Source organism: Callorhinchus milii, unplaced genomic scaffold, assembly GCF_018977255.1.
Source record: "Callorhinchus milii isolate IMCB2004 unplaced genomic scaffold, IMCB_Cmil_1.0 Scaffold3, whole genome shotgun sequence".
NCBI lineage: Eukaryota > Metazoa > Chordata > Chondrichthyes > Chimaeriformes > Callorhinchidae > Callorhinchus > Callorhinchus milii.
This window is the reverse complement of record NW_024704744.1, coordinates 37,143,229-37,157,378: the sequence shown is the minus strand read 5'-3', so window position 1 is coordinate 37,157,378 and position 14,150 is coordinate 37,143,229. Positions and strand designations below refer to the sequence as shown.

General features: G+C 40.9%; 1 protein-coding gene across 2 annotated transcripts; it reads left to right on the top strand.

Moving 5' to 3' along the window:
• Positions 1-158: 158 nt before the first annotated feature.
• zufsp (zinc finger containing ubiquitin peptidase 1) lies at positions 159-13,863 on the top strand. 2 transcript variants are annotated; one of them, XM_042333677.1, is made up of 10 exons: positions 159-235; positions 1,509-1,728; positions 3,037-3,147; positions 4,260-4,369; positions 5,753-5,921; positions 7,212-7,400; positions 9,454-9,622; positions 10,758-10,921; positions 11,092-11,312; positions 13,408-13,863. In XM_042333677.1, the coding sequence occupies exons 2-10, from the start codon at positions 1,533-1,535 to the stop codon at positions 13,453-13,455; spliced, it is 1,377 nt and encodes a 458-aa protein (XP_042189611.1). In that variant the 5' UTR covers positions 159-235; positions 1,509-1,532; the 3' UTR covers positions 13,456-13,863. The 2 variants fall into 2 exon arrangements, with proteins under 2 accessions (XP_042189611.1, XP_007908528.1); XM_007910337.2 differs by having other exon boundaries at positions 1,509-2,163.
• Positions 13,864-14,150: the final 287 nt, after the last annotated feature.

Genomic DNA, 14,150 nt, shown 5'->3' with positions numbered 1-14,150 from the left:
CAAGGGAAGGACGAGGGGGCGGGGACAGGTCCCGCCGGAAGTGGATCAGGAGGACGATTCCTTACGGTGGCGCCACGGTCAAAGCTGTTGATCCCGACCCCGAGCCCGGACACAGAGAGCTGCAACACCGGAAATAGTCGTTCGCGAAAATGCACTCGATTGGAGAAGAGAAGCGGAAGCGCGCAGTGAGGGGCGAAGTCGGTGGAGCTGATCGGGCGGTGCCGCTGCTGTCCGGGTATGTTCAGGGCTTTCCGTGGGCTGTGCCGAGGGTCCGTACGGCCCCGGGGGTCTGGTGTGTGTGTCGAGAGGGGCAGGTGTTTGTGTGTCCAGGTCTGGGGATGGGAGTGGGTTCGTCCGTTGCTCTGTGTGTGTCAGAGGGGCAGATTTAAACATATGTTCACTTGCGAATTAAGTTTCTAATAAATAAAAGGAAAGGTGTCGTTTCATAACTTGTACTTTTAAGAGGACCTTATACCAAATTCCGACAACACGAGCAGAAGCCACTGGGAACCGTCCGCAGGTCCAGGGCCACATCTGTGGGGAAAGGAAAGTGAGTCAACGTTTCGAGTCCACGACCCTTCAGCAGAACAGCTTCTCACGAAGGAAGTCGTGGACTCGAAACGTTTGACTCACTTTCCTTTCTCCATTGCTGCTGCCTGACCCGCTGAGCGTTCCCAGAGACTTCTGCTTTTGTTTTCAGACTTCCAGCATTTGCAGTGCTTTGCGTTTGTTTGTACCATAGTCCTGCTTGTTCGGGTGGACTTTAAAGATCCCATGGCACTAATTCAAGAAGAGAAGGAAGTTTTCCTGCTATTGTGGCCAACAAACCTCTCCATAAAATTGATTAGTCTTTTCGGGGTTGTTTGCGGGACGTTACTGCGCTCCTATTCGTTGCCACGTTCAGCAATAAACACAAAAACTCCACTTTGCCTTATGCCCTGTGAAGCACTTTGGGTCAATCTCCTGAGATGAAAGTCACTATTCCAAATGTAACGAGTGATATCATTAAAAAAAGGAGGATTCAGTGATTGTCGAATTTTAACCTGTAGCATCAAACTGATTTCATGCCCCACTTTCCATATGTGCACTGTATATATTACGGAGTCCTGTAGCTCAGTGGTTAGAGCACTCACCTCGCAAGCGAGACACCTGGGTTCGATTCCCAGCAGGGCAAAACTTTGGGCAAGTTTCCTTATTCCACACACCTAATAATAATCCCTCAAAAAAATAATAATTTGGTTACTTAATCCGCGACTGTTTGTGGGACACTGCTGTGCTCAATTGGCTGCAGCATTTCGCCCACAAATATACAGTCAATTCACTTTACAGTATATTCTGTGAAGTGATTTGAGATGCCTCAAAGATGCGAAAAGCGCTATATCAAATGCAAGGATTATTTTATTATTATTACAGAATTTATTTGTGGTCAGTTCAATGTTCAAAGCTCGTTGTTCTGTACAGGTGTGCTGTTTATGAGAATTAACATCATTGATCTTTCTTATAAACAGTATTGAGATTCCCATCGGTTGACCATGTTCACTTGTGATATCTGTGGACAAGATGGCCTGTCTGAGCCAGACATGAAGATACACATTCTTATTGCCCATGACGAAAATGAGTGCAGCTGTCCATTCTGCAGCCTGGATGGAATAAACTATGATGAACTGATGGTCCATATAGACATTTCTCACAATGAGACAGAACCCATCCACAATGGAAATTTAACTGGTAAAGACAATTATCTACATTCCTCCATGTGGACTAATGGGATGTCCCAGTCCAAAGTTGAAAATACCTTAGGCCACAAAGAATCAAAGGTGGAGAGGGTAAAAGAGACAAAATCTGAAGAATTTCCAATGTCCAATTCTAATTCTGGGTTTAAAAAACTAGAGAGACAAAGTTTACCCAGAAAGAGGGAATCTGGAAGATCAGTGCTTTCAGATACTTCCTGTGGACATTTTTCTGGAACTGTTCAAAAGCAACCAGAGAAAGATCAGCATCGAAAAAGATCAGAAAAGAAAGGAATGTATGGTAGTTCTGAAGAATTTGGGAAGACTGATGCCCCTGAATGTCCTTTTTGTGGTTTATTGGGAACTTCAGGAGATGATCTGAATGAACATGTTAAAATCCAACATGCAAAGTTGATGGAAAATCCCTCAAAAGGTATGACCCAAACTTGCATTATATATTATGAGCAGTGTATTCCAGACTTCATTTTGTGTAACTGAGAGACCAGTGATGGGAATGGAGTGACTTATTATAAGATAATGAATTACTTTATCCTCACAAGCTAAAGCCCTAGTTGGTGATCCTTGACAAGTAGCAGGAAGCCTGCCAGAGTGCATTCTCAAATGGTTTTTCATTAACCCTCTGTGATTTTAATTAGCTCAATTCCAGCAGTACCCCAACAAACACTCTGGAATCGCCAAATCTTGGCTCTTGCAAACCTGCCATCTGGAATTAGGTAAGCAGGGTGCATCCCTTAAGGGAGAAGGTGCGCATTCCATTCTAGGTGTAAAAATTTCCATATAAAGCTGGCATACTGATCTCGTCTTATCAGATTATTGTAAATCTTTCTGGTTTGAATACTCTTAATCAATAGAATGGTTCCCTGGTTTCCATGTGTGACACCCACGATCAAATTAAATACTGAAAGCTGCCATTTTACGAGCAGTTAGCCTGTAAATTTCATTAATGATGATTATATTGAGCCCATCTCTCCTACTTCATACAGGTTCCTTACAGGAAGGGTGTCTTTCCTTTTTACCTCATGCGTACACCATGACACCAACATATTGCCTATTTTAAAAGTTCTGTGGTACTTTTTACTGTTTGCAATTTTTGCTATGGTTGTGATTTAACATTCATAGTAAATGGCAATCAAATATGACATTGGGGTTAATTTGAAAGAAAACTCTTGTAAGATGGTCCAGCAATTGAGTATTGATAGCAAATCCAATATCAGATGCAAACATGATAATATTTCTACAAAAAAAATCTTTTTGATCTAGTTTAAGTTGTACTTTCCTTGATTAGGTTGTAGGAAGGAGGCAGTGTATCCATGTCCCATTTGCAGCCTGGTCTTTGCAAGTTGTCAGATACTGCAGGAACATGTGGATTTGCACTTAGCGGAGAACAGACCTGAAGGTAATGCACTGTGTCCCCTTTCTCTCTTTGATCTAGTTTTATTAAAAGGCTGGCTTTTGTGGGTTATGTTTTTTATCTGTTAAACTAATCAGCAGGTTCACAAAGTTGTCCAACATGCCAGCTCCTAAAATGAAAACTCAAAACAAGATTTTAGGTTCAAACCTCAAGTCAGGACTTAGAATCACATAGTCTAAGATGATGCTCCAATGCAGTGCTGAGGATATGTTGCATTGTTGGAGGTGCTGTCCCTCAGATGAGATGTTAAGTCAAGATCCCGTCTGCCTTTCAAATGGATGTTAAAGATCCCATGGCACTATTCACCTTCTGTCCTGTGGCTCAACCTCCTAAACCCACTCAGTCTGTCCGCCAGGCTCATCGAACCGGTGCACAACCTAGGCATCAGCTTGGCCCACAGCTGTCCTGCCTTCCTCACATTCAGTCCCTGACCAGGACTGTCTTCCTCTACCACATTGCCTGCGTCCGACTGTAGCTTACTCCAGATGCAGCTGAGATATTCGTCCATGCTTTTGTCACCTCCTGACTTGACACTAATTCCCTGTCGTTTAACAGATCGATTTCAAGGTTTCCTGGCCAATAAATCTCCCATAGAAAATTGGTCACTCATTCCATAGCTGTTTGTGGGACATTGGTCTGCACAAACTGACTGTTGCGTTTTACCCTCAAAATACACAGGCAATCCACTTTACAGTATATCCTGTGAAGGACTTTGAGACATCTTAACGATTGTTGGCTAGGATGCTGGAAGAAACTCCTCATCTTTGTAATTACTGTTATGGGTTCTTTAATGACCTTAATTTAATCTTTAATCCAAAGGAAAGCACCCACAACAATGCAGCGCTCCCCCAACATTAGAGTGTTAGTCTAGACCATGAATTTGGAGTCCCTAAAATGGACTTTAACCCATAGCCTTCTGACTTTGACACAAGATGCTACCAGCTGAGCCAGGTTAACACTTTAAAGTTTGGTAAGATTTCATATAATCTAAAGGCTGATTGTGCAACAAACCTCAGTTTCATTTACAGATGCCGAATATTGGATGAATGAAACATTTATTTTACTTTTGTTTTTTATACAACTATATTTGTCCCTAGAATTTCTCCTGGCTGATCGCCAACTAGCCCAAAAACTACAAGAAGAGGAGGAAAGACTGAGGAGGTTAAATGAAGCAAAGAGAGAACAAGTGGAATTTCAGAAACTTCAGGTATTGGCAAAAAAGAGATGTCTTCACTAAAGAGGATAGTGGAGTAAGTGGTGTCTTCTTGGAGCAGAACTGGCCCAATGTGACACGCCTGGCAATGAAATATTGGAATTGATCCAGCCCTCTGCGATGGTCTCAGAGCCAGACTGGTCCACAGTACTCCAGGGCATTGCAGACCAGGCAACTCATGGTGCAACTTGGCAGAGCAGTCACTCGGAGCAGGGATTCTAAATACCAGCAGTACCTCAATGCATGCTCTGGTCCCCAAGCCTTGGCTCTTGCCAGCCTATGCCTAACACTCTCTGGAGTGAATTAAACAGCACGTATCCCTCCCAGGAGAGAGCGTGCATTCCATTCCAAAACAAGATAATTTCCATGTGTAGGTGAGATAATAATAATCCTTGTATTTGATATAGCGCCTTATCACATCTTCAAGGCGTCAAAGCACGGAACAAAGCACTTTATAGTTCACGGAAAGTGAAACTGTAAAGTGAATTGACTGTATATTTTGTGGGCGAAATGCAGCAGCTAATTGCGCACAACAGTGTCACACAAACAGTCGTGGATTGAGTGACCAAATTACTTTTAGTTATTTTGAAGGAATTATTACCGCATGGAGCTCTATTTTGGTTTGGGTACTCTTAAGCATCGTGATGGGTTTCCACATGTGTGAGACACCTGGCTGGCCCAACAAAATCTTTACCTGTAATGTTTGACTAACTTGATTTTATTGGCTCTTGCCTATCTGTACATAATACTCTCTAGAATTAGGGAAGTAGGGTGCATCCTTCCAGGGAGAGAGTGTGCATTCCAATAAATATTTCAGGAAATTCCATGTAGAGGTGGGATGCTTAGAACTCTGATTTAGATACTCATAAGCATGGTGATGAGCTTCCACATGTATCAGATACCAGGTGGAGAACAGGTTACCTGTGATAATGGTAATTGGGAGCTATATCCTGGGCAAACACGTTTCCAAATGTTAGTTAAGCTATCACTGAGTTGCTGTAGTGAAAACAAGATTGGCCTTTGTACAGGTTTCTGTTGCTGGATAGTCTACTGGCAAATGCTGAAAAAATCTAGTCTTAGAAAATGACAACCAGTTCTCAGATTAAGTTTTCCAGACTGTTGAGGAGTGGACAAACTGGTAACAGACTGAGATGATTGTAGGGTCTAAGGCTGTTATTAGAGTGTTGCAGCACACCACATATATGAGCTAGGGATGAGAACTGAAATAATTTGAGGTATTTAAAGCACTGCAGATGTTACTTTAACTGGTTGAAAGTAATCAGGATGTACAGCAGTTATATGCACATTGTATAGACTTAACAAACATGGATACAAATTATTTCTGAACTTGTTATACTTTTTCCCCCTCCTGTCCAGATGCAGTATGGTTTAGATAACCAAGGAGGATACAAACAACAAGCATTTCAGAATATGGAGCGGGCTGTGGAACGTGGTCAAATGAATCCTGCAGAGTACCATCGAAGGAGAGCAGCAATAATGGAGTCATTAGCATTGGGGGAAGATGATGGCAGAACTAAGACTTCAGGTTAATAACGATAGAATCTATGTCACTTAACTTGCTTTATTTCTTCAAATAGAAAGCCACTGTTGAATACACTATATGTTAACAGAAATGTTTCTTTGGGTTTGAATCCACTGATGCTAGTTGAGGTACAGATCAGCTATGATCTAAGTAAATGGTGGAACAGGCTCGAAGGGCTGAATGGCCTACTGCTGTTCTTATGTGCCTATGCTCAGAATTCAACCTGTATTCAGAGGAATCCTATTTAACTTCCTCAACCTCAGAAGATGGCAATAGACTGGTTTTATTGCTTTACACTCCAAAGAGTGGTCAATGTATGAAAGACACCATTGAGGGATGCAGTGAAAGTAAAATTCATGAGAGATAGATTGGAATAGATTTTTAGATGGAGCGGTAGAGTAGGATTTTTTTTCAAGCTGACCAGATGGATTTCCAGTTCTGTAAAAATCTGTGTTTAAACTGTAATAAAATACTAAAACTGGATTACATAAGCAGACAGATGCTGACACACATGGAAACACACACTGTTCAAGAAGCACAAGTTTACTATCACAGGGGAAAACCTCAACAGCCCCAGCAGCAACATGACACATTCTTTATCATTAACAGTATCGGAGGGCTGCAGGCACCTGGGTTCAGGGCCAGAGTCCTGCAAATCACTCCTTTCCTATTCTAAACTCCACCAAACCACCTAGCCACCATGTGACCTAGGGCAAAGGTGGAGGGAGGGATGGGGAGGAAGAGAGAGCTTGGTGACGCAGTAACCTCTTCCGTGTGGCATCCATAGCTGCCTTCCTCACTGGCAGTTTTCCAGAGTCTGTTACAATATAAACTCCACTGGCATAACCCTTTGAACTTATTGCAGTGCTTTTTTTTAGTAAATGTCCTGCCACAAATATTTCTTTGTCAAAAGTTGATTTGGATGTCAAAGGGAGGTAGCTACTTTATAAAGTTCTAGCTTTACCCATTGCAGCTATGTTTGCAACCAAAGGATCCAATATGATTGACACACAGACAGACACTTCATCTTTATGTTTACTCCTGTGGGAGGACTCAGCCCTCTAAAAATGTAATTTTGTTGTTGTTGCTGCGGCTTAGCTTTGTGTATGTTCTTTATTTTGTTCCCGCCGCTTGGCTTCGTACATGCTCTGTGATGCACGATGCCACAGTGCCACAGTCAGCCGTAGATTGATTAAAAAATCTCCATGATGTAATAAAATGTCAGTACAAGCTCAGTGGCTGAATGATGGCCTTACCTCTACCTCGTCATTCAACTATTTTCTTGTTTTTCAGGGTTGATAAAAGCATTGAATGAATATTACCAGAGATGTGGTACAGAAGTACGACGTGTCTTTTTGTGTGCCGAAACCAATCATTATCATGCCTCGATAGGAGATAAAGGCTGGGGATGTGGATACAGGAATTTACAAATGCTCCTCTCCTCATTTATGAAGATAGAACAATTTAAGCATCATTTACATGGTACAGATATTCTTACATAAGAATTCACTTATGAAGGGAAGAGGGAAAATGTTTTAAATTACTCATAGGCTCTCTACACATGTTTATCAAAATCAGTGTTCCTAGATCATGGTGATACTTTTACTTTGGATATTCCAGTTATACTTGTATTCCTCAAGGAAATTCTTGATCAATCATTAAATATGAGTGTAGCTTTTTCCACAAAAACTAATAATGCTTAACTGAATGATTTAAATGCTTAAAGTGTTATTTACTGCAAGTGAGCAGCTTGTCTGCAAAAAAAACTTGCAAAGAGTCAATCAGAAACAGTTTACTTAAACCTACTTTTTTAACAAAGATTTACAAAGAATGTACAGCACAGAAACTTAGCTGAGTCCTGTAGCTCAGTGGTTAGAGCGCTCGCCTTGCAAGCGAGAAACCTTGGTTTGAATCCCAGCATGGTGAAACATTGGACAAGTTTCCTTACTCCACACGCCTGTTTACTAAACAGTAAGTAGGAACTCGGTTTTTAGTAGATTGGTGGATCACTTTTCCAGGGGTAATAATTCCTTCAAAAAAATAGTAATAAATTGGTCACTCAAATTCTCGTGGGACACTGCTGTGTGCAATTGGCTGATGCGTTTTGCCCACAAAATACAGTCACTAAACTTTACCATGTATTCTGTGAAGTGCTTTGAGACGTCTTGAAGACATGATAAGGCGTTATACCAAATGCAATTATTATTATTTGTCTTCATAGATAATCAAATGTAACATTCTTGTGAAGTGTTTTCAGACAATTTTAGACAATTTATCAAATGCAAGGATTATTATATTTATAGGACCGTGAGAAGCTCTAATTGTGCTTCGAATGAATTGAATGAGATTCATAAATGAAGCAAGGAAAGACTAGATTATTGGGTTTACGTTGGCACTGTTGTGTTCAGTTTAAAGCAGTGTTGCTGACTGCCGCCTTACCTTTAGTAGCAGTAATGTGATGGAATTGAGAATCATTGTTGCTGCCAGAGGCACTTACTACCATCTCATACAGCTTCCAGAGGGAAGAGATTTAAGGACTTGTTTTTGGCTGAGCTGTTAGGCCTGCTACTTGTGGGCCAGCATTGTGTTTTTGCCATGAGGTAGAAGGTATTTATATCTGATTTCTTTTAGAACATCACTCCAATTTGTTCAGCTCCAGTGAAGTTTATTTGCTCCATCAGGAAAAGAAGTACTCCCGGAGGAGGTAGTCCCATTCAAGCTGATTGCAAAATTGGTCCAGATCCCCTTCATTGCTATCCACAGTAAATAATCATCCTTACATTTGATATAATAGGCAGGATGTCAGTATCTCCTTTGTACTCCTCATATGGTCACAAAACGGATCTCGTGGAATCTCCACGAGTCTCGTGGAGTCCTGTAGCTCAGTGGTTAGACCACTCGCCTTGCAAGCGCGACACCTGGGTTCAATTCCAGGCAGGGTGAAACCTTGGGCAAGTTTCCTTACTCCACACGCCTAATAATAATCCCTCCAAAACAAAACAATAATAAATTGTTCATTTTCAATCCACGACTGTTTGTGGGACACTTCTGTGCGCAATTGGCTGCCGCGTTTCGCTCACAAATATACAGTCAATTCACTTTACAGTCTATCCTGTGAAGCGCTTTGAGATATCGAGAAGAAGTGAAAAGCGCTATATCAAATGCAAGGATTATTATTATTTATTATAAAACTAATATTGCTTGTCTTTACTATGTGATTTGTGATTAGTATGCATAATCAGGTGCAGTGCATAAAGCAGAGTTCTTTCGGAGAAGACCCAAAGAATTGCAAATATAATTCCCTGACATGCTCCATGTTCAGCCACCTCAGCCTCTTTCATAGAGGTCTTGCCGTACCTATCCAGGTAGTCCAGAGTACTTCAGAACTTCGTATTGGTTCTTTTTCAAATCCTTGGGTTTTGGTTGTTTTGTTCGTGTTATTGGTTTTGGAGTGTTTGTTTTGTATATGATTTTTTAATGATTAAAACAAATATTTAGGTGATCAGGTTTAAAAATGTTTCTTCATCCTTTTTAGATATGATGGTGATTCCTTCCATTCCAAAACTTCAGTCGATGATCGAGGAGACGTGGAAACGTGGCTTTGATCCTCAAGGAGCTGCTCATTTTAAGAATAAACTGCAGGGCACTCGGGCTTGGATTGGAGCAACAGAAATTTATTCTCTGCTGACGTTTCTAAGAGTAAAGTTAGTATGATTTGAAGCAGCTTTCTCAACCTCTGTTACATTGCCCATCTCCACCACTATCTCTCCCCTTGAGCTCCTGAAACCCTTATCCAGGCTAGACTACTCTGCTTGCTGGACTTCCCAACTCTTTCCTCCACAACCTACACACCATTCAGAACTCTGCAGCTGGTGGCCTTTCTTACTCAAGGCTCTGAACCTCAATCCTTGCCCAGCTCCACTGGCTTCCCATTCCCCAAATCAGAATCCATGGCCTAACTTAAATCCCTCCACGGACTTGCCCTATCCTACTTCTGACACCTTCCAAAACCCACCAAAGCACTCGCTCCCGCCACCAAGCAGGCCCTAGCTTGCTTCACGTCCCCAGCCTTGGCCACCCCAAATTTGGCAGTTAGGCTTCAGCCTTTCTGCCTCCATGCTCCAGAACTCCTTTCCAGAGTCTCTCCACCCGGCCTCTTCTCTCACTTCCTTCAAGGTCCTCTTTGACTGCACCTTCGGTCATCTTTTTATCCCCTCCCATCCTGAATCGAATCTCCAGATCAGGTGAAAACCCTCAACTGTCCAGTCCCTTCGGACATCCTTTCGACATGAAAGGGGCTCTGAGAATACAATTTGTTGTTGTTTGGGAGTGGTGAGGTCAAGGGGTGTGTGTGGGGCAGGGGGGGGCGGAAGATGACTGAAGGCTAAGTCAAAGAGGCAGGTCTTGAGACGGGCCTTGAAGGAGACAAAACAAAGGGACTCTGGGATGGAATTTCAGAGAGTGCGGGCAGAAAGGCTGAAGGTCCAACAGTCGATGGGAGGGCAGGCAACTTTGGTGACCCACGCTATCAAATTAGACTGCTGGCATAAACTGCCTAAGTTTTCACATGTTCAATGACCATCTTTTTGAGACATCCTCCCAGTGTTACAGAGGCTATGTTGATGGTCAATTGTAATGTATTTGGGCCAGTGAAACTAGTACAATCATCTTTGGGATTGAGGAGTCTAACGAGCACAAAATTGGAGGAAACTGCAGCAGAACACATAATTAGTTTGCAGTTTTATTTGCTGTAAATTTTGCTGCTATTGTTTAACTTTGCGCACATGTTGAAAGTTTATGATTTCAATTAGCTTCAACCTGGATGGATGTCTTATCTAGGTGTCGAATTATTGACTTTCATCGCCCCACGGGACCAGGAGGTACACATCCCCAGTTGTTTGAGTGGATAAAGCAATACTTTTCTTCAGGCAGAGATACGGGATTGACGTTACATCCAAGGGTCATATGGACAAACAAAACTCCAATCTATCTCCAGCACCAAGGTTAAAATAAAATCAATTCTTCAAATGCTTTTTTGCATTCAGTTTGTAAGGTCATATTCAAGTATGATCATTAATATGTACAATAAATTAATTTTGAATGGTATTTAGAGTTGCGGACCATGTTGATAGAAGTGCAAAACCTGTTAATAAAAATATCTTTCAAATTTCAGGTCACAGTCGGACTATTGTAGGAATAGAAGAAAGGAACAATGGATCACTTTGCCTTTTGATTTTTGACCCTGGGAGCCACTGCGAAGCAATGCAAAAGCTTTTACTCCACGATATGAATGCAGGACATCTAAAAATGATCCGTAGATTCATTGGGAGCATGAAACATAAACAATATCAGATAGTGGCAGTTGATGGTTTTCTGTCAGTTGAGGAAAAAAATGTAAGTAATCTTGGAGTAGAATATCCAAGTAATCGTTGGTCAGTGGTTAGAACACTCCCTTCGCAAGCGAGTGACCTGGGTTTGATTTCCGGCAGAGTGAAATGTTGGGAAAGTTTCCTTACTCCACACCCCTCTGTTTGCCTTTGAGTAAATAGGAACCTGATTGTTGGCAGATTGCTTTTCCAGGGGTAGTAATTCCTTCCAAAAAAATATAAGAATAAGAATTTGGTCACTCAATCCACGACTGTTTGTGGGACGCTGCTGTACGCAATTGGCTACCGCTTTTCGCTCACAAAATATACAGTCAATTCACTTCACAGTATATTCTGTGAAGCACTTTGAGATGTCTCGAAGACGTGATAAAGAGCTATATCAAAACAAGGATTATTAATAACGTTTTGACATGAAGCAAAATAGTCTTTTAACTTTAGTGTGTTGTGTGTGTATGTCTGAATTGTACTGATAATCCCCAGAACAAAATGATCCAGTAACAGTTAATGATTCTTAAGCAGTTTGCTATCACTGATAATCGCAACTGCTTCACCAAAATCTTTTCTAATATTATAAAAGGCATCCTTTATATTTCTTGATTCTTATAATTCTTCTGTTCTGAGATGCTCCCCCATGTGAAGTTGTTGTTGTTATTTCTTTTGCATCCGGGTGATCATGGCAGCACCTCGATTTTAGGTAAATAATCCTTGCATTTACTATAGCACCTTATGTCATTGAGCTATCTCAGCATTATACCATGCAAGTGATTGTGTGTTTTATAGCTGAATGCAGCAGCTAATTTGCGGATGCCCAACGGATAGCCATGAAATGAATGAACAATTTTATTTGGGTGACTGTTGGCCAGAACACATAAGAAACTCACTTCTCTTTTCAAATAATGTTTCTTATATCCACCTGAATAGGGAGGTTTAATATCTCATCTGAAGAAAAGAACCTCTGACAATGAAGTACTCCCCCAGGCCTATTACTGAGTCATCAGTAAGCATGTTCATCCTCACACTCTCTTATGATTACATCTCGATCTGATTTTTTAAAATGTTATTCCTTGTCTAGTTTTGATAAAGAATTTATTTATATATAATTTTAAGGTAGAATAATTAGTATCAGAGACCTGGCTAGTGAATGAATACTGAGTTCACTGAGCATAAAGAGAATGATGTGAGATTTTCCAAGTTTTCCGTTCAAATTTCTCCATATTTTTGTATCTGAGTGCTGCATTTATTTTGTGTCTCACAGTTTATGAAGCCTGTGGATCTCTAACTCTGACTGGCAGTGTTATTAACCAGGCTCAGAATTCTATAAAGATTCCAAATGCTATATTTCCTTGCTCTTAAGACCATTTGGGGAAAGATCTCCCCTCACCATTAGAACACTACAACATGGCATTTATATAGCACCCTTCATGGGAGTAGCATCTCGGAGTGTTTAACAGTGATGCAGTTTGACACAATTACTCATATGGAGTCTCTATAAATATTCCAGTGAGTAGAGTAAGTCTTCTATAAGGTAACCTGCATGACCTATCCTTAGAATGATGCCTGTTGCCAATAGTTCCACTATCCCAATAACCTTTCATTTAGCCTCATAATTAAGCAACCAGAGTAATGATGGAACACTGATATAATCAAATGGAAGAAATGAATAGCAGTATCTCCCAAACTATGCTCTTTATTTTACTGTCTCTCTCATCCAGTATAACCATAGCACCAGAGGTTCCCCTCACTGAATAGTCAATAAGGCATTTCTAAATGCATGGGTCAGTGACGAGTCAGAGCCCTAAACTGACCCAAGCGGCATAAGAATGATAGAAAACTGATCAATTTTGAGGATGTAGCATTAGGATTAAGACCAGGAGGATTTTCTGGCTGCAGATTTGTTGGGTCCTCTTCAGAAATGGTGTTACTGTCTTTGGATTTGAGATGACTGACTGATTGATCCTTTTGTGTTTGTCTATTTATCTGTCTGGCAAGTATTCTCATCGTACTCTTTTTAAAAAGAGTGGCAATATATCTACTTATGCATGTTACTTTTCTTGTAAGCTATTTCATAATAACATTGACTATCTGTGCCTCTCTCTTTTCAGGCTCGCAAGCAAGCTTCTGCAGTGCTGACGGCAGAAAAAGTGCCATAATAGAACACAAGCTTTGTTTCAATATACACTTCCACATTGTAATCCCTTTACATAGTCCTTCATTTGGATAAAACGTTAATTCCAAGTTGCACATCAATTCCTACTCAATCTTTGTTGATTGGAAAGATTTGTGCAGATGACAATTTTAACATTGAGAATTTAAAGTTGCTGTCCTGGTTTTAATCCCACACATTAGGTCAAAATAATAAGGTTTTTCTTAACCTGGAGGAAAAGACAAGCAATTAACATCACCTGTATAGATGAGACTGAGTGTGGCAATGTTTCCCAATCCACCTAGTTTCAGTATTGTATAGTTTTCTAGTGAAAATGGTAGTGGTGTTTATCTATGTTGTTTGGTGTTGGTGTAAACAATTAAACAAAGGTTACAGAAGGCCTCATTTTACAGTATTTCTTAAAAAGATTCCTTAATATAGAATCGTGTTCAAATTCTCATTGACCCAGAAGATCAAAGCAACATTCCCACGGATTTATGTGTGACTGATCAAACAATTTGAGTGCCCTTTAACATAACATGTAGGAGCAGGAGTAGGCCATTCGGCCCTTCGAGCCTGCCCCGCCATTCAATCATGGCTGATCTTCTAATCTAACTCCAGCTAATAACCTGACCCTGCCTTATCCCCATATCCCTTAATCCCTTTTGCAATAAGAAATCTATCTATCTCAGTCTTGAATAT

Excerpts from the sequence above, each read along its gene's own strand:
- zufsp (XM_007910337.2), top strand. The coding sequence starts at position 1,533 with ATGTTCACTTGTGATATCTGTGGACAAGATGGCCTGTCTGAGCCAGAC. Across the intron at positions 2,164-3,036 it reads GATGGAAAATCCCTCAAAAG|GTTGTAGGAAGGAGGCAGTG; the intron begins GTATGACCCAAA and ends TTCCTTGATTAG. Across the intron at positions 11,313-13,407 it reads TGTCAGTTGAGGAAAAAAAT|GCTCGCAAGCAAGCTTCTGC; the intron begins GTAAGTAATCTT and ends CTCTCTTTTCAG.